Below are 25,242 nucleotides of genomic sequence, written 5' to 3' on the forward strand. Positions count from 1 at the left end.
TAAAACATTATCATCCTCAAAGTTGTGTGAGCATTAAATTACAGTAAAGTCCAATATTAACTCTCTTTTGGCTCTATTTTGGTCTCCACCAACTGCTGAATGCTTCACCGTGTTTACCAGCTAGTCGCTAATTTATCAGTTTACAGTGAGTTTATCAAAACTTTCTAACTGTACATATCTACTGCTGACAGTGTTGATGAAGGCGGAACCAAAACATTACATTTGGTCATAAAATCAAAACATTACGCTAAAAGATGCTAAAACTGAGAGGAACTACAGGATTAGGTGATTATTCTCTATAGTTTCATCACTGCAAGCACCCCTTTCACATCACACATAGCCCTTTGATCCATTTTTCAATGTTGATTTGGTAAATACAGCACTATGCCTTCAAGTGTTTGTTTTCAGACTGCCACGTTCCACGGCCGGACCCCTTTTCAGCACCAGCGTTGGCCTCATCTGGCCTCTACATTTGGAGACCATGCACACTAAACCAGATGTTTGCTTGGTTAGCACCAACAGGAAAATGTGGGGACCTGGTTGCAGGAAATACAGATGTTAAAGCAAAAACTCCAGTAACAGTTCAGACCGTTTCCAAGTGAAGTCATTCGACACCTCTGCAGCATGTGGACTAATCCATATGGAGGTGCGTGTCGCGTGGTAAAACAGAGGTGGTGAGCGCCGTTTTAATGTCGTTACAGATGGAGGAAACAGGCTACCTGAAAGCTGTCTTGAAAACTTCCGGAGGAGAGGTCTGTTTTTCCGTGCTCCTCATCTGTTGGAGAGATTAACATGTGCTCTGTTAGTTAATGCAATTATATGAAAACATAATGATGTGTGGGTCTCAGCTTCTCGATGCAGAGGAAAGGACAATCACACAGGAAACTGATTCAAAAAAAAAAATTCAAGCATCAGCGGTTTTAATAAGGAAACATCCTTGAGATAAATTATTTCAGGCACATCGGAGAAGCCCGCAGGTGCAGCAAGCATCAAAAGATGCGGAGAGAAGGCGGACAAATGAACACACGCAAACAATTTATTAAGATGTCAAAGAAGGGAAGGAATCGTACCATCATGCAGGTCTCCGTTCCTCTTCTCCTGCATGGCCTGCTCGAAGCTGCTGTGGAGAATCTTGTTGAGGGTGCCGATCCACTCCTCCATCTCCGCCTCGCTGTCCGCAGCCAGCAGGAACGTGCTCTTATCCTGCATCTTCAGCTCGAAGGCAAACCGACGCACTTTGCTGTTCTGAAATAAAAACAAAAGGCAAACTTTGATTTCATACATTTCCCTGGGAGTTTCAAAGGCCTCGGCGCGTTAGTGTGCGGTCCTTTACCTGAACGACCCCCATGCATGAGTCGAGGAAGATGGTTCCCTTGGGTTCCTTGGAGGTGTTCTCGTCTTTGTAGAAGTTGAGGTTGTAGGATCCGTCGCCCAGCTGGGCCAGATGGAAGTACCTCCTCTTGAAGGACTAGAGGATGAAAATACAGAGAGTTTAACATCCCAAATGGCCTCTTTCTCTCTAAAAATACCACAAGGGTGGAGATGGGGCATGGGAAAGTGAAAATATACAACAATTTACGGGCTACCACAAGCAAAGGCTAAATTGATTTCCATATGTGCACAATATCTAACATTGATTACGTGATTTGCGACTCAAAGAGACACTTACAAAGGTTTTCTATGTGAAGATTGTATCCAGAGGAACACAATCAATCAAAAGGAACAAATAATTGCACATCTCTGTTTTCTGCCTGCCAGAAGACTGATAGCACTCTTCTGGGAAAAACCCTAGCAGACCAAGTAAAACGCAGTGGACAAGGCAGATGTTATTAAGTCCTCCATTAGAAAAGGTTACTGATACATCCAAAGGAAAACAGGACATGTTTGAAAAAGGTTTGGGGACCATTTATCGCTTATGTGAAGTTTATGGACTTGGTGGATGGATCAAGACGTGGAGGCGTAAATTCTCCCTGGTATTAAACTCTGCAGAATGTTGTAGGTGCGCTGGTTTATTCACTCTGGCTGTGAAAGATTAAAACTCCACCTTCTGTCTCACATCCCACAGCAGTTCAATTTAAAAATGTTTCATTAGGCTTTACTCATGCATGAAATGTCATGTAGTGGTGTTAAAAGCGTTGTTGCAAGCTTGAAGGCTTCATGTTTTGTACAGTATTTCCATTAAGTTGCTGGACATACAAAAAGCAAAGAAGCAGGGCACAGATAAAAGACACTGGCTCCTACATTTCCCATGATGAAGCATGATAGCATCTTTCAAAGGACCCTTCTTTAAAGTGTGTTTACAGTTCTTGGGGAGTTGAACTACACATGTGAAATAATAGAATCAAGGTTTTTTACGGCTACAGAGTAAGCAGCGACTCAAATGCATTCTGGGTAATGTAGGCACCAGGCTTTTATTCCATTACTATAATACTTTTGGACTCATTATAGACATTTTTTGTTTTAAATTTCATTACATGCTTTCTTCTCACTGGTGCCCACACTACCCACAATGCAACTTAGCCACTCAGTGACATCACTGGTGGCAACCTATCAGATCGCATGCAGCTTCCTCTGGAGCCACAAAAGGCTTAATAATACTTTTTTCACATATGCAGTCGTACTCCCGAAGGCCTGTAAACACGCTTTAAAATTGGTGGAGTTACCCTTTAAATGCCCACTTCTTTGCAACTCCAACACAGGGTTCCTTTTCAAATCTGAAGCGCACAATGACATCATCTTTTCATTTCTTTAAAGACGTTTCCTCAGAGGACATTGCACAAGTGCTCTCACAAGCAGATTAGTTCTTCCTGTGCAGAGTAAACTGAACTTCAAGCGTGAAATCGGGGGAGTGCCCCTTTAACCACGCCGCTAACGCTATTAGAGGAGGTTGTGAAACGCTTTAGTGGCGTTCCTGTACTCACCCGCATGGTAACACTGATTGCACTGTTCATGTTGCCTTTGTACAGCCAGCCATGTTTAGACACTCCTCCCTTCTGAGAGCTGAGGGACGCCGTGTCCTGCAGGAGGAGGCGCAAACACATCAATACACGTTTTCTACTGTAAATGAAATAAAACGCAGATATTATATCCATTCATATCTGCATTCAAAACACGCTCTCACACATTTACTTTGCTTTGTGCTTAAAAATGTGCTGACTTCCCCTGAGGGCGAGTGGGAGGACAGGCCCACATTGACCGCCCCGCTCCCTCCTGACAAGAAGGCTCTTAATTAAGATCAACATTTACATCAACAGCGCACTTCTTTAATCTCAGGAGATCTCGGCCATGACGGTGTGTCCATTAAAGGTCGCCGGCCCTCGGTTAAATCAATGCCTAAAGCGAGGTAATTATTGTAGGGAGTGGAGTGGCCTTAAAATCCTAGAAATGTCACGAAGATGTCAGCTATTCTGGGAAACGACTGGCTGCCTGGAGCATTAAACAAAACATCCAAAAGGTTGACTTCTAATAAACGAGAGAAATTAAATAAACTAATACGATGTTGTGTAATAAATTAAAGGACAATGTTTGTGCTCTATTGCCATCCCTTGTAATCAAGTTTGCCTGAACAGGGATAGAGGAAGGTTGAACTTGTTGCCCCTTTACCGTCATTGTCATTAACTCTATAATGGTTTGCTGAATAGGCCGGCTGTTTTCCTCGCATGTGAGAAAACAATGGGACAATCAGAATTCCCTAAGCGAAGAAGGAACAGTGCTTGTGATTGGGCGACTCACCTCGTCTTTTTCCACGTCTTCATCCACCTCGAACAGGTGAGGGGCCAGTTTCTCGGGTCGCAACACCTTACTGAAAGCACAGGGAAAAGAACGCATCAGATTTAGACCTTTAATTCCTTTCTTGCTGAGTAAGATGTCGGTACCCTAAAATACGAAGACAAAGCCAGGAGGCAGCCTAGCTTAGCTTAGCTTAGCACAACTGTTTGCAGGCTCCGGGCCAGCAAATAGTCCAGCACAATCGTTCCTAATGCTTTCTGTCTAAATTGTTGGTCTGACAAATTACCCTCAGCTAAAAAAGCACAACTTGTCACGAATAACAGAAAGAAGAACTCAGCTGAATGTTTACCCGGCCGAGTTTTGTAATTCAATCAAACTTATTTGATCTGAAGAGGTTTCTGGCAGACGCATTTTTGCAACCAAAATGAGGACCCTATGTTGCTGTCAGGAATAGGCCGGGGGAAAAAGTGCAACGAAATAATCAATTCTGGATGTTATGGGAGCAAGTACAAGAATTGTGGCATCTTTCTTAAGCCACGTTTCCACCACAGGAACTTCTCCAAGGGAACAGGGAACAGGGAACAAAGGGTTTCGAATTAAGTTTCAGAGACATTGTTTTAACCCCCAAAAACTCACTGCTCAGGGTAGTTAGTCCAGGCTTAATTGGGCCTTTATGCGGAGGATGAAATCCAGCAGGAATTGGAAACTGTTGCAAAATTGGCGTGTAAAAAAAACAGCCGTTGAGTTTTCATACAACGGCCCAGAGTCAAGAGAATATTTTGCCTAATCGACTGTGATGGGAATGCAGAAAATAACAGCCTGACGGAACCTTGAAAAGTTGCTACTTTGGGTCGACACCATAGCTGAAAAAGCTGCCCTTGGTAAATTTGGACAGAAACTCAAAAACGACTCCCAAATTCTTGACTTTGTAGCGCTAAGAAATACGGTACACAGAATGCACAACACAGAGGGCTTACTTAAGTTCAAGGCTACACAGTAGTGCATCCAGTTTCACAGGAAGTCGCTCTAATACTGCAGCTGCTCCTCTAAGTGCAGCTCAGATCCCAGACGGACTGTTTGCCCTTCGACCTTTACAAGACCCAGCTTGCTCTGGGGAACGACTAGTATAAACAGCGGTCAGGGCCGTCTAGTTTTTACTCTCCGCTGTTTTTTAATGTGACATGCAACATCTGTAAAGCACATTCCTGTCCTGAAGGAAAGTGGCTCAAGTGAGGACACATAAGGCATTGTGGGATTTCCCCTGAGCTTTATTGATATCTATCAACAGCGGGCTTAGAATAGCTCTGCTTATCCTTGGTAGAAAAACATAGGAAGCCTTCTATTGTTGTTGTGGAAGAGCTCGGAGCCTCCGAGACACACACTTCCGTCTTTCTAGAGATCTGGCTAAAACATTCGCTGGGCTGTAAACAAAAGGGCAGCGTCACTGCGCAACAATAAGATTTACAACATCCCTGGGATGGCTTTGGCAGCATCGTGTGGTATGTGGTGGACGAGGCCTGCTATTAGCTGAGCAACACATGCATTTCAAGATATGAAGACATACGGTAAACACAAACCACCCAATCCAGGCTTGATAGACTAAACAACTAGATGGCAAACTGGTTGCCAATTAGAGGTTTTTTAAACAGCGGTTTCTCTCTTCTCATGAGAAACAGAGTAGGTGGCAGTGACCTTGAATGCAGCTCAGCAGGCCGTTAATCTCTCAGGTAAAACGGTCTTCACTTCAACGCACCATTTAGTATAATTGCAAAACACACTCACTTCGGGAGCTGGCGGAAGTCTCCTGAATACTCCTCATACTTGTAATTGACCACGTGCCAGTCGGACTTGTAGGTTTTGATACACTGCAGGGACAGAAGGAGAAGAAGAAGGCGTGAGGGGTCATTTCAACATTCAGACGTGTACTTACATACAAGGCCCAGACACCGGCGGCCTCGAGTTTCTAAAACAACCTGGGAAAGTACGGGAATATTTGGTTTCCATCCCAATCTTTTTTTCAGTGAGAGTGAACTTGGACGGAGCTTCGGCAGACGCAACTCCCCCTAAAATGCATTAAATCCAACTGATTTAGCAAGACAACTATTTATGTTAGTATATGTCAGATAAGGGAATAATACTGCATTTCTTTCTCAGTGATCCTGGCACAAATCAAGAAGAGAAGAGTCTAAAATCATACAACGCCACTTCAGACAGACAACACTGCAGATGTTAGGTTGAATAACAGGACTCTCAACAGTGGGCAAGGTACGTATGTGGCTGAAAACAACCTGGCACCTTGATAAAAATGAAGCTTAAACACAACTTTATGCGGTTAATACTGGGAAACATTTGGAATTTAGTTAGTGAAAGTTAAGTTATGGATGTAAGTTCCAGTAAAGGGAAGCTAGAATGTCTCTCTACCACGTGTAGAACCAATCACTGCGACCTTTTGCATCCCTCCAGAGTCGAGTTAACGTGTTGTGACACTAGAACAGAGCTATACTAGCATTCAAAGTTAGGGTAGGAGATGAAATACCCCAGGCAGGAATAAAACCACTGACCTGAGCAGGTTAAATGGAAATCAGTCCCAGCTGAATTGGACTTTAGGCCATTTAGACCAATCCACAGACACTATATAACATCTATTGATCTGTTTTGTCATAATCCTAAAATTAACTGCTGTTAAAGCTAACAAAGCTGCCTAGAATTCTGCTAGTCAACATGTTACTGAGGGGGTTATGTTTGGTTAAAAAATATTAGTTTATCCTGTAGAGAGGGGAGACACAAGCTAAACATCTGAAACAACCGTGTAAAACAAACACCGGCAGTATCACTTGGTCGGTGACACTCCAGTATGTGCTCATCAATTCTGCGAAATTCATAAAATACACATGTTGCGCGAGGCAAGGGGTCACTAAAAAGTGGAAAAATAATTCTGAAAAATATCAGCACATCTGTGTCAAGCTACGCAGCTGCTCCAGATGTAGCTATGATGCAATTCCTGGCTGCAGCCCTGGGGGACTGTCCCCTATCAGGCTCCATCAGGCTACACCCCGACCTACGCCGGCACACGGCTCCTCTGTAACAACATTACACGAACCACCAGTTGAACTGTGGACTCCATCTGTGGCCGATCCTCTGGATTGCCAGGAAACATGTGAGGGGTGAAGAACATGAATGGAGGTTCATTTAAAGGCTAGCAGCAAAATCTTTGACACGCACCGCATCGATTTTCCCTTATCTCTACCTCATGTGAGTGGTCAACAAACACTTTCCTCTTTTGAAAGCGCTCTCTGAAATCTAATCAGATCCGCTTTATCCATGTAAAAAAAAAAAAAATCAAGAGTGAATCCTTGGCTTGATTCCTGTCTGAACTTATGCGCTCCGATATCTGACGGGTCTTCAGGGTGTGAGAGCATTATCTGGATCGAGGCGAAGCACCTGTGTTCGGGCGAAGGGAGAGAAAACATGGCGGTGCTCCAAACAAAAGGATAAAGAGGGGTTTCAGTCATGACTGAAGGAGATTGAGGCCAAGATCGGGGGATAAAGAATGGACAAAGCAGGCTTATGTCCAGGTATGTATTAGTTTTACCTCTTGGACAAACAGCGAGTGAGCTTCTTTCTCAGCGGTCTCTGGCACGGTGGAGAATAGAGTCCTGCCCTGGCGCCTCAGGGTGCAGATCTGAGGAGAGAAAGGGCAAGCAGGCATGAAAAACAGGCCAGATAGAAGAGACTGGCACAACAGACCCGTCCTGCCGATGTTTTCATAAAACATGTTTCCTGCTTCAGGTGTGTGTTCAGTGTTGCTTTTACTGCTCCCGATGATTATATTAAACTTTATTGATCCCTGTGGAGCTGCTCTCTTTGTACTTTCCTTCAAAGGAAGGTCAGAGATCAAGGTAAGGTACTGAGCAGCCTCCTGGGCTCAGTGCTACGCCCAAGGACACTTCAGCAGACGGATGCTACATGCTAATCCTTTCTGATTCGCTCTGGCAGCTGACATACAACTTTTTTGCAGAAACTTAGATGAAGAGATTGATGCTATTCCCATGTTTGTACATAAAGTTACAGCCAGGGGAGGGTTAGCTTAGCTTAGCCTAGCATAAAGGCTGGATACAGCTAGCTGCTTTTAGGGCCAACCCATGCTATATCTACTGTAAACTCTCGTTTTTACATAATAAATGACAGGATTGAAGCCGCTATCAATATCAAGCTAGAGCCAAGACATTACTAGCTTAGATTAGCATGAAGACTGGAAGACGGTGGAATCAGCTAGCCTGGCACATCATGTTTGTTTTATCCATACAAAATCAAAAATAATTTCTGCTAACCTAAACTAGTCGTCACATTAGCTTAGCTTAGCATAAAGACTGGAAGCAAAATGACTAGTTTAGCTCTGACAAAAGGTTTTTTTAGTCTAAACAAAAATCAAAAAGTGAAAATTACTCCAAGAAGTCCCTATGCAGTTGTGTAGTTATGACTTTCCTGTCACTAAGTTTTGTCCAAAGCAGTTTTACAGAATATAGAGAAGTAGGAGGAGGACTCAAATGATTGAGGTTGACAGCTCTTCAATTTTCTTTTCTTCAATTTTGCCATTACTTCAACCCACAAGCAACCCTATGAACTTTACAAGGAAGATGAGCCACATTTTGGTTCATACCAGTTTCAAACCAACCACATTTTCACAGACAGACATTCAGCAGTCACATATCGTTTTTAAATCTGGAAGCGAGGTCAGTCACTGATTGGGAAAAACAACATCAGCCTCGGCTCACCGGTATCTGACATCAACAGTGTTTCCCCAAAGATTGAACTATTCTTTCAATGTTAAAAAATTAATGCGATAAAGATGAAAGGAGAGGAGAAAAGGCAGAACTGCAGAGAATGTTGTGCTGCCTGTATTATTCAAGTCCTAATTCTTCTCCCTGCTAAACTTATTAAATGGATACAGCCATAGAGAGCAGAGCGAGGATCCATACCCGAGGAGCAAGAGACGCCTCGGGGCTTGCAAGTCATCCAAGCTATTGGACGCTGCAGCCGCCATTGCTCCCACTTAGTGTTCTGATTTTCTACTCTGCCCTCAAGGATGAGTAGGAAACAGTGGCACCGTGACCTAGTTTTGTCATGCATCTCCTATTCTTGCAAATTGTTATTGCCCTCATTTGTCCGGTTCACTCTTGGAATAGCTATTAAAGGCTTGTCAGTAGCCCAAGCCGAGTGCAGTTTTTTAAGTCGTGTTTAATCTGTATGCAGATCAAAAGAAAAAGTTCTAACAAGTAATAAAATCAGTGACACCAATTATATTTTAAAACATCTGCAGTGAGGAAAATATTCGTCGTTCTGGCCAACAAAGCATTGGTTTGGCTAAGGCTACAAAAGACTAGAGATGTTAGGGAAAATGTCATTTCAATTCTTTTGTTGTGGCTGCGTAAAAGGAAAAAAAGATTTTATAAACTGAATAGTTTTGGACATTTTGGAAAAAAAAGTCTGATTTGCTTTCTGACCGTGAATAAGCACTAAAGATAACATTGATAAAACTCTTGTTTTTCCACAATGGATGTGAAGGTGAGGCCAGCAAATGGTTAGCGTAGCTTAGGGAACACAGCTAGCCTGTCTTGGGCCTACCTCAATTTGAGTTACGACACCACTGATGCAGCTCTCAATACGAAGTTAGAGCAGAAATGCCACTAGCTCGGGTTGGCATAAAGCTAGCCTGGCACATCTCATTTGTTTTATCTATTCGCTCTTGTGTCTTTCTGAGCAAGGATGCATTTAGCTTAGCTTAGCTTAGCATAAAGCCTGGTGGCATGTGTCAGGTTGAGACTGCCCCACATTATATCTCATTTAATCTGAATTTTACATTTTAAAATACACTTATTTGCTTTCTAACTGTTGATACACTCTTATATCTATAGGTTCACTAATTATAAAGCTAGAGTCACAGCTAGCTAAGGTTAGCATACAGGCTGGTAGAAAGTTGTATCATCGAGCCCGGCTTTTTTTTTATCTTGTTATCGGATCAAAACAAAAGTCAAAATGTAAAAGCAACACACATCAAACCTGATATAACATGTTAGTGAGTGACCTTTAGAGGTGCTGGTATGTTCGTTTTTTAAGTTTACCTTTGGACAGAGAAAGGCAAGCTGTTTCCTCCAGCTTTTAGCCTATACCCTAACCTAAGCTAGCTCCTGGCTCAAGCATCATATTTAGTCCACACACATGATAGTGGTATCAATCTCCTCATTTAAATCTGGGCAAGAAAGAAAATATTTCACAAAATGTCCAGCTATTGCTTTAACCTGAATAGAGTATGAACAGGATGAGATAAAAAACCACAGGGGGTCGGGTTCCCTGCGTCTTGTGGTCATAAAAACTCCAGGGTGAGAAGATAACTGCTGAATTTTAATATTTGGGTGAATATCCAATTAGCATAGCGCAGCGTGACACCTCACAGACACCTATTTGTCTTTTCTATTTGCCTATTCGCTGAAACCAAACCAGTCAACACGCACACTGTAAGACTGGCCGCTCACGGGAGATTCTGACCAAAGCGCACCGCTGTCAGTCAACTTTTTGCAAGAACTGCCGGCTGCCAATTAACGGCATTCCTTTCCCAGTCATTAAACAGGAGCTTTGATGGCTTCCACTGGGCCAGAGGAGCCTGTTCCCACAGGCAGTGACACGGCGGGGCAGACGGGGTGATGCCAGGGAGGAATCAAATCCTCTAGCGTGGAGATATTCGGGCGTGAGCAGTTGATGAAGGGAATCTAGAAATGAGTGCCTTCTTTTTACTTTTAAAGATGAAAGTGCGACTGGTTACACGTGCGAAAGATCCATCCAAGGATCTCTCCCGCGCTACATGAATCTGCATGTATGGGAAGTTGATCCATAACCTCACATCCTTCTTAAATGAGGCTCCCACTTGTATGCCCAGATACTCGTGCATACACCCATATGTCTGGCCGGCTCCCCCTTCTCCTCTCCGAGCCCGGTGATGTAAAACATATGGCAGGTTAGACAGATGGACGGACAGGGTCACACACACTTGCACACACACACGTAGACCCGGGCAGTTACTAATGGCCGTGCTCTGCAGACAACCTTGTAATGAAAACCACTCATCACATACTGATTGTGAAATAGTCTGGAAGCTGTACATCGACGATTTCCCACCGCATGAATACACAGTTTAATTTTTTAGAAGAAGGCGCAGTGATTTTCTGCTCAAACGTAACTCAAACAGGAGGTGATGTTTTTTTTTTTTCTAGGACTATTGTCAGCGTTGGATGAACCCATGTTTCGTGTTCTCGCGACTGTTTTGGATATACACGCTATACTTCTGGCAGAAAACATTCATTGTTGGTTCGGGCGTGCACATGGGATTTGTTGACAAGAAGGAAAATATTGAATCTATTCAGACCTTCAAAGTCTGAATCAGGAGGCTTGAGGAATGGCAAACATTTGAAAACACGAGTCTGTCTGTGTTTTCGCTCTCTCCGTCTCAAGTCGAACTGGGAGTGGACCCCGCTGAGATCCATCTCAGCGCCGCAGTGATGTAATGTTGACACGGCCTTTCAGCCTCTTTGAACACAAGCAGCAGTTATATGTGGCGTGTAAATGTTTATAAGGCCACGAGCCAGCAATTACATACAGTGCTTGAAGAAGTCAGATTTATAATTGATTCACTGGGTCATATCATAATTTGCCTGTATTCTAAACAGCTGTGCTTTGCTGTTGCAACAGCTTATGCCCTCTAACTTTAAGAGCAGTAAAGAGGAACTTAAACAGCTTTATAAAAAAAAAAACACTGGTTAAGAGGATTTAGGTAGTTCCCGAAAAGTCAAAATTGATGTTCAAGAGTCTTGGCCTCACCTTTCTCACCTTTATTCTAGTATCAGAGCCAAAGGTGGCAACAGCAACTACAAACAGGTGTTATTTGTATGTATTCTAAATTATATTTTAGAGTTTGTTACTGAGGACTGTTAGCCAAGTGGGCTAAGCAGTAATAATAGTGTTTCTAGTATTCACTCTTTAAAAGTCGTTAACCTAAATGCTGATGAATGAATTATAAGTTGTGCGAAATCTACATCACTGGCAACATCTGTCAGTGGCATGACCCTCGACTCATCAGATTTGTATGTATCTCCCGGTAACACAAGATGAAGGAGAGGCTTGTGAATAAAGTCTGTCTAACCTCTTGCTTTCTGAATATTCACTAGTCTGATGCCGCAGCCCTTTATGAGGCGTTTGACTTGAATTCAAACCTGCTGCTTCCACTCCTCAAAAGGCAGATCCACTGTCACGCAGTACATCAACCCTCCGAGAATTCCAGGAGTTGCTCTGTGATTACGTCTTGCTGTCCTTACTTTATCTCAACAAGCCTCACCCACCTCACTCTCTGACTTTCTACATTTCCCAGAATTACTTCAAACGACCTGCTGAGGACAGGTGGTGTTCTCAGCTGCTCGTACGGGTGGGGAGAGCAGTGAAAACAACAGAGATAACAATGGGATCCCAGAGGTGGAAAGTATCGTGCCTGGTACAGTTTTATTAAATATTTCCATTTATGCTAAAGTATATTTCCACTCCACTACATTTTGGAGAGAAATGTTGTTCTTTTTACTCCTCTACCTTTATCAAACAGCTTTATCTCACCCCTGCTTGAGACTATTGGCTCAAGGCTACATTGGCGGCTACTAGAATAACACACCCAAATCTCTGACTGAACCGCCTGCGGTTGATTTGCATTATGGGTAATGTACATTTTCGACACGGGGGAAAGAATGTGTGTAAAAAGAAAGAGCGTATCTTCAGTTCTGCCGCATCAATGTTTTGTAAATGGGTCATTGTGAGTTCAACGACGTTATAGGAGAAGAAAAATGGCGGAATGCCAGGAGCTGGTGTGATAGTTAGCTCAAGCGTTTTGAAAGTGATATAATTTGTATTTGTAAAGGAACAATTCATCATCTGACTACTTGTACAGCAAAGAGGTTCCTCGGAGGGATGAACCCTGCCCCAAGACTCCGAAGCTCCGCTCGGCTCTATGGAGCTTTTTAGCCTCTTTCAGCTCATTGTTTTGGTTTTATAACCTTCAACTTTGATGGTTTGTTTGACTCTCGCCACGCTCACCAGCATCAAGCTGTTTTCAGAACCCACAGTACATGAACAGCTTACAGACAAAGTTGGCAACTATAACTAATTAAACCGACACAGGCTTGAGTATTTTAGTTGTGTTAAATGTGGATGGTAAACAATCCAAACTACAATTCCAAGTGGCGTTATTTCCTACATGTAAACAGTGGTTTCATATCACTGCATGGGCATAGCCTTAATCAATACCAGGTTCATGGCCACTGCTCGGCGATCAAGTTTGACCTATGAGGGGGTAAAAGCTTAACAGAAAATGTACCTGCAGGGCTCAATAAGTATCTCTCCGCACGTCTTACCTGAAAGTCGTCCGTGGGGAACTGGAGCATGTCCCGCAGCACATCACTGATGATCTGGGTTTTCCTCTGCAGAATCACATTCTCGTAGTCCAGAGGCTCAATGATCTTTGGCTTCACCTAAAAGAGAAGATTACAACAATGCATCACAAAGTGGTGAGGCCTTTGCTTCTCGATAAATATTTGTGGCCATTTAGTGAATTGCCATCGACCACTAATTGTTGTTTAATAAGCATAATGATCAGTGAATGGGTTGTGGGATGAGTTACAGAGGAAAGGGGGTATTCAAGCTTGTCTGGACAACAAGTTGCTATTGTCCTTTCACAGAGTTACTGGTCGACAGCCACAGAAGCTGGATCTGGCACAGAGACACAGATGAATGTGGGTTAACAGAAGAGATGATGGGTAAGAGAAGCGAGGGATGGGTGGATGGATGGATGGATGGATGGATGAGTGCGAGTCTGTGTGTGCCATTGTACCAGTCACTGTGTCATGGGCTCAAAATACAGATCTCAAAGAGAAACTGGTAAAGTCTAAACAGGATTCTTCATTCCGAAGTTAATCCGTATGGTGCTTTACAACAGAGGGGGTCTTTGTAGGCATTGATGCTTGCCAGTAGGTAAGATAGTGGAGCCTAGTTCATGATACAGCAGAGATTAAACTCCCCTGGCACTGCACACTTACATTCCACAGAAAAGACCAGAGGGAGTCCTCCACTATGTCCTCCCTCAACAGACTGGACTGTGATTACAATACAGATCTTCAAATATGACACACATGTGCCTTCATATTAAGATTCTAAGGAAGTAAACAAAGCTTCGATCTATTTAAAGATGAGCTAAGACAGATACTTTCTGGGTTTAAATCACAAAATGAGGACACCCTACCAAATCTATACCTGTAGATTCAATTAATTTCAGGAATAGATATGAGGACACAGTGCATAAAGAAATGAGTCAACACTTGAGAATGAAGAGAAAGCTGAACTCAGCAATGGTAATCCTTTCCTCCCTTCAATTTCCTTTGCTTTAAAAGCATCACAAAGAAGACCGGATTTGGGAATAAAAGTCAGTAAAATTATATTGTTTTTCTCTCCAAGGCTTCAGATGATGTCTTCAAATTGCTTGTTCTGTCTGACCAGCAGTCTATAAATCCAAGATGTTCAGTGTCCAGACACAGAAAGCAGGAAAATCCTCACAACTGAGGAGCTGGAACTAATGAATGTTTGGCATTTGTGCTCTGAAGAAATGGACTAATCGATTACCTGTAGTTGCTGGTGAAAATAGCCGCTAATCTATTTTCTGCCTGTATCAATTTGTCTCAGCTCTAATGTGAGTTTAAAATCAATCAATAGCATTCTGTGTTGGCTATATAGCAGCTTCATTGAACAAGATTAAAGATCAGTAACCATGCTCGCAGCTGTGGTAGGCTGCTGCTTGTACTTTGCACTTCAAGCTAAATGCTAACGCCAGCATGCTAACATGCTCACAGTGATGATTGTACACCTATCATATCACCATTTCTAAAACACTTGTCATATCATGTTCAGATTATATATACATCAGCGGACTTAAATGTTAGAAGATGGACCGGATGGTCCACCGAACGGTTACCAAGCTAGAGACCAGTGTTCAAGACTGTGTTTCAGTTTTGGTAAGCACGTTTCTGGATGGAGACGTGGGAACATTTTCCAGCCTTTTCATTGGCAACAGAACCCAGATGTTTCTGATTAGACTTCTGGGCAATCGGCAGCTAAAACGAGATGTAGGGACAATTTCAAGCTGTGTTTGTGGCGACAGAACCAGCCGAAACATGAACTTTTCCTATCCCTGACCTCAGTGGTTTTTGTGCCTAACATGAAATTGTACACCAAAGTTGCGTTTCAACATAACCAGGGTTTATGGATATGGGCAATTGGGGTGGGTAATTGTTAACAATCAAAGTATTGGACAAATAAAACGTTGGCGCCAGAGGCAAGGCTTCATTTTTTTAAATTGTCGCTGAGGGAAAAACATGTTTGAACCAAATCCAATGGTAACCCATCCAACAATTGTTGAGATACTTCAATCTGGACCAAAGTGGTGAACTGACCGAATCGACGGACAACCAACAATGTCTTCACTCTGACTGAAGCAACAGAACAGACTCTCTGTCTCTGACTAAAAGTTATCACTCATCTCTCTTTCCATCATCATACCTCCCACGTCTGAATGTGGCCACTAGGTGCGGCTGTGATCCAGATTATTTGGATTAGCCTCCTTGGTCTGCGTCCAATGAACACATGACAAACTGAGGACAATTAAACATCTGACCATAGAATGACATTTTGATTGGTCCGACCAATCCTCCTGATGACGCAATAAAAATATCCCTTCATATCTCTCAGCCCTTTGGATGTAAAGATCATCTGATAAGCGCAAAATCGTCGGTCCCAATTTCCAACTGGATAATTGCCATTCAGACGTAAGATAACTTTATGCAGCTGTGAACTGTGACTCGTCAGTAATTACCTCACGGGAATATATTGTATATACATACAAGAAAGACGTGTGGATCAAGTTCAACTTAAAGCCTGATGTAGATGTTATTGTGCCCTATGAGGTCAGTTTGTTAATACTCTTACCCAACTAGTGACTACTACAATTTATAATCCATATAATCCAAAAATTGAAAATTTTGCAGTAAAATGAGAGTCAAGCATTTAGAGAAACAGTCCTACAGTGACCAGTTCTTTGGTTTCAAACTATAGAAACATTTACATCTTCACGTCAACTGTCTTTGTAATGATTTCTACGAGAAAGTACAGTATATGCAGACTCTTTAACAAACCAGCGAGTCTCACTGCACCAACTCTGCAGCCAACTTGGCAAACTCCCCTGACTCTGATGCTCAGGAACGGTTAATGAACAAAGGGAGCCACAAGTGCTCCATTTCCTAAAAAAAGATCAACATCCAACCCCCTGGAGAGGTGTACCCTGAAGCTGCTACTTCCCGTTTCCGTCTTACCGTTTTTTAAATTATCTTCAAAGCTGCTCTTGAAAGAAAATCTAAGCGATAAGGAAACTTGGTTAAACAGTCAGATCAGATGAGTTCCGTTTGGCGAGCGACTCCCAGAACAACACAAGATCTCACAAAGCCTCTAAATGCAGAAGATGGCCCAGTGCCGCACACTTACCGCTGCCACCTGTGACCCAGCCTCCACCTCTGCCTCAATCTCAGCCAGGCTCTTGTACTGCTGTGGAGACTCTATCACCATCTCCCTTTTGGGGGCTTTGCCGGCCCGGCCCTGCATGGTGATCAATCCTATGGCCTTCAATCAGGTGTGAGACTCACTGCACACACACTGCCATGGCACAAAGTTGCCCACAGTGCGTGAAGTGAGAGAGCTCTGTCGACCGTCCGGTGAGATTCCCTCTGTGCTCAATCACAATAGCCCAGCCTCCCCTCTCCCTCTCTCTCCCGCTCTGTCTCTCATCAGAAGGGTAGGGCCCCTCCCACCCTCACAGCTGTGCAGCTGTGAGAGCGTGTGTGTGGATCTGTGTGTGTGAGTGTGTGTGTTTGTATGTACAGTATGTGATTTGTGCAAGGAGGAGGAGGAGGGGAGGAGAAATCAACCACTCCCCCATTAAAATACTTAGAAGAGGCCCAGAGATCATGCCGTCATGTGCCGGCTCCACCTGCCTGGTGTGTGTGCGTGTGCATCTGTGTGTGTGTGTGTGTGTGTGTGTGTGTGGTGTAGAAAATAGAAAGTGGCAGAAAGCGGTAGAAGAAAAGAAGTTGAATTGAAAAAGTTTTATAACATTTTAGATTAAACTGTAACCTGCAAACTACAGTGTGTATATTTCAGTACATAGAGTATGTTTTACCACTGATTCACTGGGAATTACTGGGTAAATACCAGTAGGTATAAGAGAAGCACATTTACACAATAACAAGCTTGAGAGATTTATTAATCGTGATTAATCGCAGTAAAATTAGAAACTGCATTCGCATCAGAAACTGGCTTGGCTTCTGCTGTTACAATAAAAGCTGATTTATGGTTGGACGTAATATCTACGCAGAGCCGACGCCTTAACCTACGCAGGCCGCCTACGCCTCATATTAGCGTATCTCTGCTTCTCTGTGGTGTTTATGTCAGCCAATAAACGACATAAAGTACATACAGTACATATGTTTTGAAACAGGGTCATTAGTCTTTTGTTTTTCCAACTATGAAATGTCCTGCCAGGTAAAAATACTGATTTTTTATCCCATTATATATACATATTACAGCCTGCATTCTAAAATTTACTTAAGAATTAAGAAAAAGTTTTTAAAACTAATTTTACAGCCTGCAAACTATGTGACTAGACTATATTTACCATGTGAAAGTGAGCAGCATAGAGATCCTTAATTGGTTTACAATCAAACACCAGTTTTTATTGTCAGACGGATCCTACATTGGATCCAACAACTGTCAAAACCACTAAAAATAACTCGCAGCAGCCAGAGAAACAGTATTGAGACACTCAATCTGTGTTGATAAAGTTCTGCTCCCCATTGATATTGATTCGTTTCTTTTTGAACTGCTCCCGCACCGTATCCGCTGCAGCAGGCACCCACAGCAGGGTCAGTGAAAACACACTTCCCCTCTTATCCGGCTCTCAGACAGCGACACACACACACTCGCACACACACTCTCCTGCTGCTTCGGGAACACTTTGAGTTGCCCCCTTGTTTCTCCATCCAGTCAGGCTTCTCTCCGAGGAGCATCACTCGCCTTTAATCTTTAAGCAACGGCGGCGCCTCGGCTCAGCTGTTTTCTATCGCCGAGCGTGTTTCAGAATGATGACATTTAGAAGTTTTCAGTGAGGAATTACTGCGGGTAAATTCATGCAAATCCCGTATTTTTTCTTACTTCTCTCTCTTATGCTCTTATGCACACAACTCCAAAACCACACTGATGTTTACAAGCCACTGAATCTTTCTGACTCAACGAGCATGATTAATAACTCATCCAATTATTTCTGTGGGGGTGAGGCGAGGAGGGGGAGAGGTGGGGTGTCAGAGAGAGGGGATGACACGCCACGGGTCGGGGATGACTTCAAAGGCCGTCATGACTCCATTACAGTTTGAGCGCCACTGCTCCTAACACAGTATAGCACAAAGGCGGGCGAGGGTGTGTGTGTGTGTGTGTGTGAGTGTGTGTGTGTGTGTGTGCGTGCACGAGTTTGACTTTTTTCGAGGGTCTCTCTGATGTGTGAGGCCCTGTGCATAATTAGCATAACTTGTTTTAACTGTACTCGCTTCAAAGGGACTGGCTGAAAATGTACCATTCAGAGAAATAACTTCTTCTGAAAACACAGGAAACTGCACAGAGGCTGCAAAATAAGGTCGGGCCACTAAGCCCAGCAGGGCGTCGCAATGAGGTGAGGTGAGATGGAAAAAGTATTATGAGTCTCAGGAATAACCATCATGAATGTGGCGGCATTAGAACCGTGATTACTAAAGGTGCAATATGTAAGAATCCTTGTGTAAAACCCTTTAATATAACATCAGACTGTTGTTTCTTCACCAACTATTAATTATTTTAGTTAATTTTAAAGACATGTATGTATTATGTTGCAGAAATCGTCTGACGTTAGCATGCTAACAAGCTAGCCTCTGCCCGTCATGTCTCATAATACTACTTTTGAGCTACAGAGGCTAGTAAAGCTCATAGGACTGCAAGCTACATGGCCAACTGAGCTAAGTAGCTGACGTTAGTGGTTACTCTAGATATATACCGCCCCCTATTTGCTTGGAGTATAATTTCGACAGGTGGCCAAGCTTGTTTTGTCCATAGAACAGTCCGACGCTAACTTTGCTGATCATCAGACTTCTCCTTGACTGGTAGCATGCTAACACGCAAAATTTAGATGGCAAACATTGTTGGTATGCTGGTGTTAGCATTAAGCTCGTGGTCTTATTTAGACACATAGATAGGAGGCACTGGTCACCCAGCACCCAATCACAATACGACCGTCACCATTTTGTTGTTTTGGAGCCAGAGGGGCGAGAGGAGCTTATCCTTATCCTGCTTTATCATCCATTTTACTCTAAATGGGGCCATTATTTACATGATGAACATCATGCTGTGTTGAAGTATTCTTGAAACTAGTGACTGAGACCATAAACTCATTAGGGAAACATTTACAGAGGTAATAAATCAAGAAAGTGGGGTCATTTTCTCATAACCTTACATACAATCATACTGCGTTTTCGAAACCAATACAGGTTTAAGGCACTTTTTCCACTATTTATACAGTCTATGATAAGGACAAGACTAAGAGAAGGTCAAAGCAATATTTTTCTCCTCTTTGACATTTCAACTGAAGGGATTAAACCCCTACTTTGTGTTTTCTTTTCATGCTGTGGGAAATATTGCAGATTCTGGTGGTGGTTAATCTTAAAAAATCACGAGACACAATCCATTAGTTTTGCACCAAAAAAACTTGGATTCTCACGCTGACTCTGGTTGGAAGCATTTTATGTTTCCCTTTTCGCAGCCTCATTAATTTCAATAGTGTTGGAAAAGGCTGAGAGATTCAACTAAAGTAGAAAACCGAGTGTGTGTTCTCAAGGATACTCAGAGGTGAGGTATTTAAAGCAAATCTAATGCAGGCTCCTGACTTGATTTTCTGGCCTCGGTTTGTAACGGACTGCTGACTGTACAGTGTCCCCGGCGTCCTGCGGAGGCCTCAGTGACAGCGTCACCAGCTCAGCGTGATAATCAGCCTCTTGTCAAAGACCCTGGCTGCTCTGAGGTCATCCCGCTTCATTCACCCGCATCTCTGGAGCGCACTCACGCCATCACGCTTCCAGGAGCCATCCCTGGTAACATGCCAGCAATACCACAAGGATGTGTGAGTTTGTGCCTGGATGTGTGTGTGTGTGTGTGTGTGTGTGTGTGTGTGTGTGTGTGTGTGTGTGTTTGTGATGGGGTGAATGGGTTGGTGCAAATGAGTTTACAAGGCCATCTGCGTAAGAGCTTGACATTAAAAAAAAAAAAAAAATTGTCAGAGAGAAAGTGAAGGAAGAAGCATGGCGTCCATTTGTTTTTCCACAGCTTGAACTCATTAGGACATGTGAGCCTTCCACACCCTTCCCAAGTGAACGCACACACACACACGCACACACACTGTATGTAGACGTAAAGCGTCACACAAGTCTGTGGAGAATTGCATAAGAGCAGGTTGACGTAATGTTTGGGAGCCGGCGATCGCTACAGGCGCCCTGGAGAGAGAAAGTGTGAGGGTGTTGCCTGAAAAACTTCCCCTTCAGACAGATCCCCCCCCCATCCCACACACACACACACACACACACACGTCATCACGTGCATGTTAGCTCCCTGACCTAAAACTCACTCATCTGTCGCTTGTCCGTCACACAAAAGGGGAAAATGCAAAGTGTGCTTTAATCAGAGAATCAAAGGGCAGCTCAGTCGTCTGTCCTGTGGTCAAACTCATAAGACCGTGGCTCCAGGTGATGCAGGGGAAAACATGTGGGACAAGTTAAATCTGATATGAGAGATGGGAGTTCCCAAAGTCTCCATGATGTCAGAGCTCTCCGGGGTGCTGAGAGCTTGATTCAAGACTGCGCAGCAACAACTGAGGCGCAGAAAGTCCCTTCAGGGGGTTAGTCCCAAACAACAATATGGAGATTCCTATAAAACACAGAGTTATTAAGTCTATTGTCTGTTTTAAAGGAATAATCCGTAACTTGAATCCGGAGCCTGCATACGTGTAGCCTACATTCCAGTATGCTTTATTCGTAAGTGGTAAACAAACAAAACATGATGAAAAAGCGCCTCAGGTGACTTGAATTCAACACTTGTGCTTTGCGATACTGATATTGACCACTGATCATTTAAAAAGTTGTGCAAACCACTGTGATGGTCTGAGGGAGAGCCGCAGGAAGCTATCGTAGCTTATTAGCTGTGTTTCATCCTCACGCTCTATTCACTCACTGGGTATAAACTGCTCCACAAAAGAGGCATGGTCCTTCGACGGTCATGAGACAGGAGTCGATGGTACAAGTAGGCTATGTCTTTGGAATGAACTGTGTGAACTATTGTCCCGTTAGCGACTTGAGCTAAAAGGGGTGCTGACTGGCATCAAGCAGGCTAGCTCATACTGCTATTAATTTCCCTTTTACTTACTGAATGAAAGTAGGTAGAAGATTACTTTTACATAATTTCATTCAATAGTTTTCCCAAAGAGGGTCCAAAAAGCTTGCTAGCTTCTTGCTAGACGGTCGCCAAATGAACGACAAATCACACATTCATCGATTTCTGCCCCACCATTGTCTGCAAACTAACTCCTGTCTGTGTGCGGCAGTGTATTAGAACAAGTTAAATAAAAGTGGATGATGCAACACATCGTACAGGTAGGACTGCTCGCTACTGGTCAGTGGTGAAACTTTGCATGTCAAAGGTCATCGAAGTTGAACTCAGCGCTTCTTTAACTGCTGGTGTGACCTGGCATTTGAAGAACAACACCTCAGGGTGGTTTTCCTAACTTTTAACCTCAATTGTTGCCTGTTAAGTCGAGAATACTTCAAAATACCTGCATTTCCCCTCTGCAGACCAATAAAGGCTTGTCTTATTTCATCTTGCATGATCTGAAACCAGGTCTTAAGTGGCATTAAAAGTCATGCACACGTGAAAACAGCATTGCAAAAAGATGCTAATAGCTCCGAGGGATCAGAGTCAGAGGGGAAAGAGGGACGTGTGTTTTCCAGCCGAACAGAAACAGTGTGGATATTGGTTTTTGTCCACTTACTGCAGTAAAGACAGTATTTTAATTCCCACAGAAGCACAAAATATCAGAATCTGCATCTCGATTGCAGACCCAAGGCTCAGTCCTGGACGCTTCCTGTGTTTTCCAGCATAGCTATAATTTGGATAATAATAATAATATGAGGCTATATTCCGCTGCAACTGCACATGTAACCGTTGTTTTTATGGAAAAGGTTATAGGAGGCCAACCACAGCTTAATGGCTGTAAAGGAAACACTACATCCCAAAGTGATAATGGTTTATAGTGAATGTCCTTGACTCAGTGTGCACTAGCAATCCCACTTAAACCCCTCGCTATTGATTGTCCATTAAATCTCTTTGACTTAACACAGGGGCAGGCTGCTGGCTAATGGAGCCAACTTGAGGGGAAGTAGCTTAATGTAGCAGTGCATAAATCCAAAGGGAGGACAACGTGGCTGAAGGCCGAGGAAAGAGAAGTTCAACACCTGGATGTTTTCCTTTCCCAGCCCAGTGAAATCAAACTCAAATCCTGAGACGTATCTCGAACTTCCTCGCAGCCAAAACGTCAGGCTTTTGATGTGCCGCGCCAGTAATTGTGAGATCGGGGGGGAACTGAAAGATATACTCGACTTCTGAATCTAGTTTCTCAAGGGAGTCTATTAGGAAGATTATTAGCCCAAATTCTGCTGATCTGTGCAGTAACTCATGTTTAATCCGACAAGTCTCCGCACTGACCGTAAATTATTCATCTTTCACAGAGTTTCCATTCTCAGTGACGCCACGATTTTGCATGTATATGTGTTATATGTATGGAAAATACATCAAATACAGATAGAAAAGCGAAGGAATTCTTCAATTTGGAGGAGAATTCAGTCGAATAAATGCTAATTCTTGTCGCTATCTGTTTAGAAATGAAAGTATTTGAAGGTCTTGTTCTTCTTGAGATGAATCCTGCTCGTCATATGGAGTCTAAAAATCAACTTAAAGGGGCACTGTGTAGTTTTGGAGAAGAAATTCAAACTCAGAATTTGAATTTTGACGATATTAATGAGGTAATAATACCAACTTTTTTCCATAACTGAATAAACAAGCTGCTCTCAGAGGAAAACAAGGTCCCCAGAACGCTGTTTGAAGCTAGCAAGGTGGCAGGGTCCGCCACATATAAACAAAGTAATCCAAAAAAAAAGAGTTTGTTTATTTAGTTTGGGCATAAAAAAATAGATTTCAACTCATTTCCACCTTTAATTTGCATGATAAAAGTGCCGCATACAAATGAAGCTGGAACAATAAAAGGCTCCCCTTTAATTGAAAGCACAACTGATTACGAAAGAGTGAAAGATGAAGAGAGGGTAACATTTCGAAATGGGTTTACCAGAGCCGTGGTGGGGATCCAGAGTTGCGATCCCCTCAGACTCAGTGTTTCCTCCTCCTCCTCCAGAGCCCCGAGCTCCACCGCCCCCTTGATGTAGCCACAGTTCCTCTCAAGGATGGAGCGCAGCCCCTCCAGCAGAACCACGCTGGTGGTGCATCCCATGGTGCCACCAGAGACTCGCCACCACCATGCAGGAAAAGGGAATTATCTCAAAACTCTTCGCCGGGCGGATGCAGCAGCAGCAGTCCCAACTTGACCTCTTCCACATCTAGGAGGAGTCCTCTTACACAGGTTTCTTTTTTTTTTTCAAATTCACTCAGGTGTCAGCTTTATCTCCCATAGCTGAGGAGGATTTCCCGCGTGAAACCACAACCACGATCTTCGAAAGCAAGATCTGAGCCCGAGCGCCGGGCCGCTGGGTCGTATCCTCCTGTGAGCGGCTCAGCGTGGATGGAGGGATGAGCGCGCGGAGGAGGGAAGCTGCTCATTCAGTCGGAGCAGGGCGTCGACTCTTCCTTCTGCTGGGAGATGCTCAGGCGCTCCGCTCTCTCTCTCACACTCTCTCTCTCTCCCTCTCTGACTCTTCTCCACCCTCCGCCGGTTTGCGCTTTCTCTCACTCTTTCTCTCAACCCCCCCGTCCCCTCTCCATCACTCACTCCTGCTCCGTCACTTTCACTTCTTCTCTCCTCCCTCCCTCACCCTCGCAGCTTAGTCATTTCTCTGACTCCGCATGCTTTGTCAACGATAAAAAGCAGACTGTTACCAACAAAGACACACACACACACACACACGCCCACACGCACAAAAACCCGACTGCTGCAGACAATGTTTGACTCTTTCTCTCTCTCTCTCTGCATCTTCGCCTCCTTCCTCTTTCTCCCACTCGTGGAGAAATTACAAGAGATGCAGTCATCCTGCTGATGTCATTTACATGCTGCTCCCAGACATGAAAAGGAATGATTTAACTCCTCTTGACCCGCATTGCCAGGCCCACAGCCATTAACACTCGGCCGGACCGATCCGTCAAAGCGCGATGCGTCATAGGACAACAAGGACAAACCTGGCAACCCTCCCCGCAAATCACCACCTTATTAACATCCCAGCAGCCTCGCATCCCTCCGTCCCTCCAGAAGGGACGACGTGAGCCGAAGCATGCGGTGCTTGTTTATAGAAAGGCTAATTCACACGCATGTACAAAACTATTTTCTGAATTTTCCCTTCAGCCGCTCTCTGTCGGCTGGCGTAAATATTTCATCAGCGGTTGACACACTCACCTACTTTTAAGCCGATGATGCAGCGAAAAAACGGGTAAGAAGGAGAATCACATTAAAAAAGAGGGGGGGGGGGGAGATGGAGCACAAAGTGGGATCAGTGTTCACGGGATTCGTTTTAAGGAGCGCTTAAACGGGTGGAATCGAATTAAAGCGAGTCCGTATCTTTTGAGCCAATAATGTAACTTTTACTGACAATATTTACTGTGGCAGTAAATGGAAAGAGATGAAGTCGCCAGAATAAATGTTGGCAGCGTGCATTCCAGTAAACCGCAGATGTGTTGAAACTTTACGGCTCTTCATGTTGCAATTTTCAGTTTTATGTTGGGGAAAATGCAACGCTGAAGGTCTGGACTCTTTAGGTTTATATGCAAAAACCACTTGGGTAGGAATGAGAAAAGATGACGTTTTGGTCCTTGTGTTGTTGCCAAAAAGATGGCGGGAAAATGTCCCGTTTTGTTAAAAAATACCTGTTTTTGTTGTTATGAAGACAGCTGGGAAATGTCCCAGAGTTTTATTAAAAATACCTGATCTTGTCGCCACGAAGGCAGATGGAAAATATCCCGATGCTTCACTAAAAAACACCTGGTTTGTTGCCACAATTAGAGCAGAAAAATGTCCCGATGTGTCATTAAAAATACCTGGTT

The 25,242-nt window shown here is 43.6% G+C and overlaps 1 protein-coding gene across 13 annotated transcripts in view; it reads right to left on the minus strand.

The window, feature by feature from the left end:
• The window catches only part of dock9b (dedicator of cytokinesis 9b), a 56,241-nt gene that overhangs the window by 22,067 nt on the left and 8,932 nt on the right, over positions 1-25,242 (minus strand). For 3 of the 13 annotated variants that reach the window (XM_030409639.1, XM_030409635.1, XM_030409641.1), the window contains exons 1-9: positions 23,324-24,324; positions 13,176-13,292; positions 7,322-7,411; positions 5,512-5,594; positions 3,733-3,802; positions 2,922-3,017; positions 1,334-1,468; positions 1,071-1,245; positions 720-775 (exon numbers count right to left, since the gene is read on the minus strand). In XM_030409639.1, the coding sequence (XP_030265499.1) occupies positions 720-775; positions 1,071-1,245; positions 1,334-1,468; positions 2,922-3,017; positions 3,733-3,802; positions 5,512-5,594; positions 7,322-7,411; positions 13,176-13,292; positions 23,324-23,485 (984 nt within the window). In that variant the 5' untranslated portion in view covers positions 23,486-24,324. Of the gene's footprint in view, positions 1-719; positions 776-1,070; positions 1,246-1,333; positions 1,469-2,921; positions 3,018-3,732; positions 3,803-5,511; positions 5,595-7,321; positions 7,412-13,175; positions 13,293-16,347; positions 16,637-23,323; positions 24,344-25,242 lie in introns of those variants that run through there. The other 10 variants (XM_030409646.1, XM_030409644.1, XM_030409637.1 and 7 more) reach the window with 5 other exon arrangements.

The sequence above is a fragment of the Sparus aurata genome, chromosome 24, assembly GCF_900880675.1.
Source record: "Sparus aurata chromosome 24, fSpaAur1.1, whole genome shotgun sequence".
Classification (NCBI taxonomy): domain Eukaryota; kingdom Metazoa; phylum Chordata; class Actinopteri; order Spariformes; family Sparidae; genus Sparus; species Sparus aurata.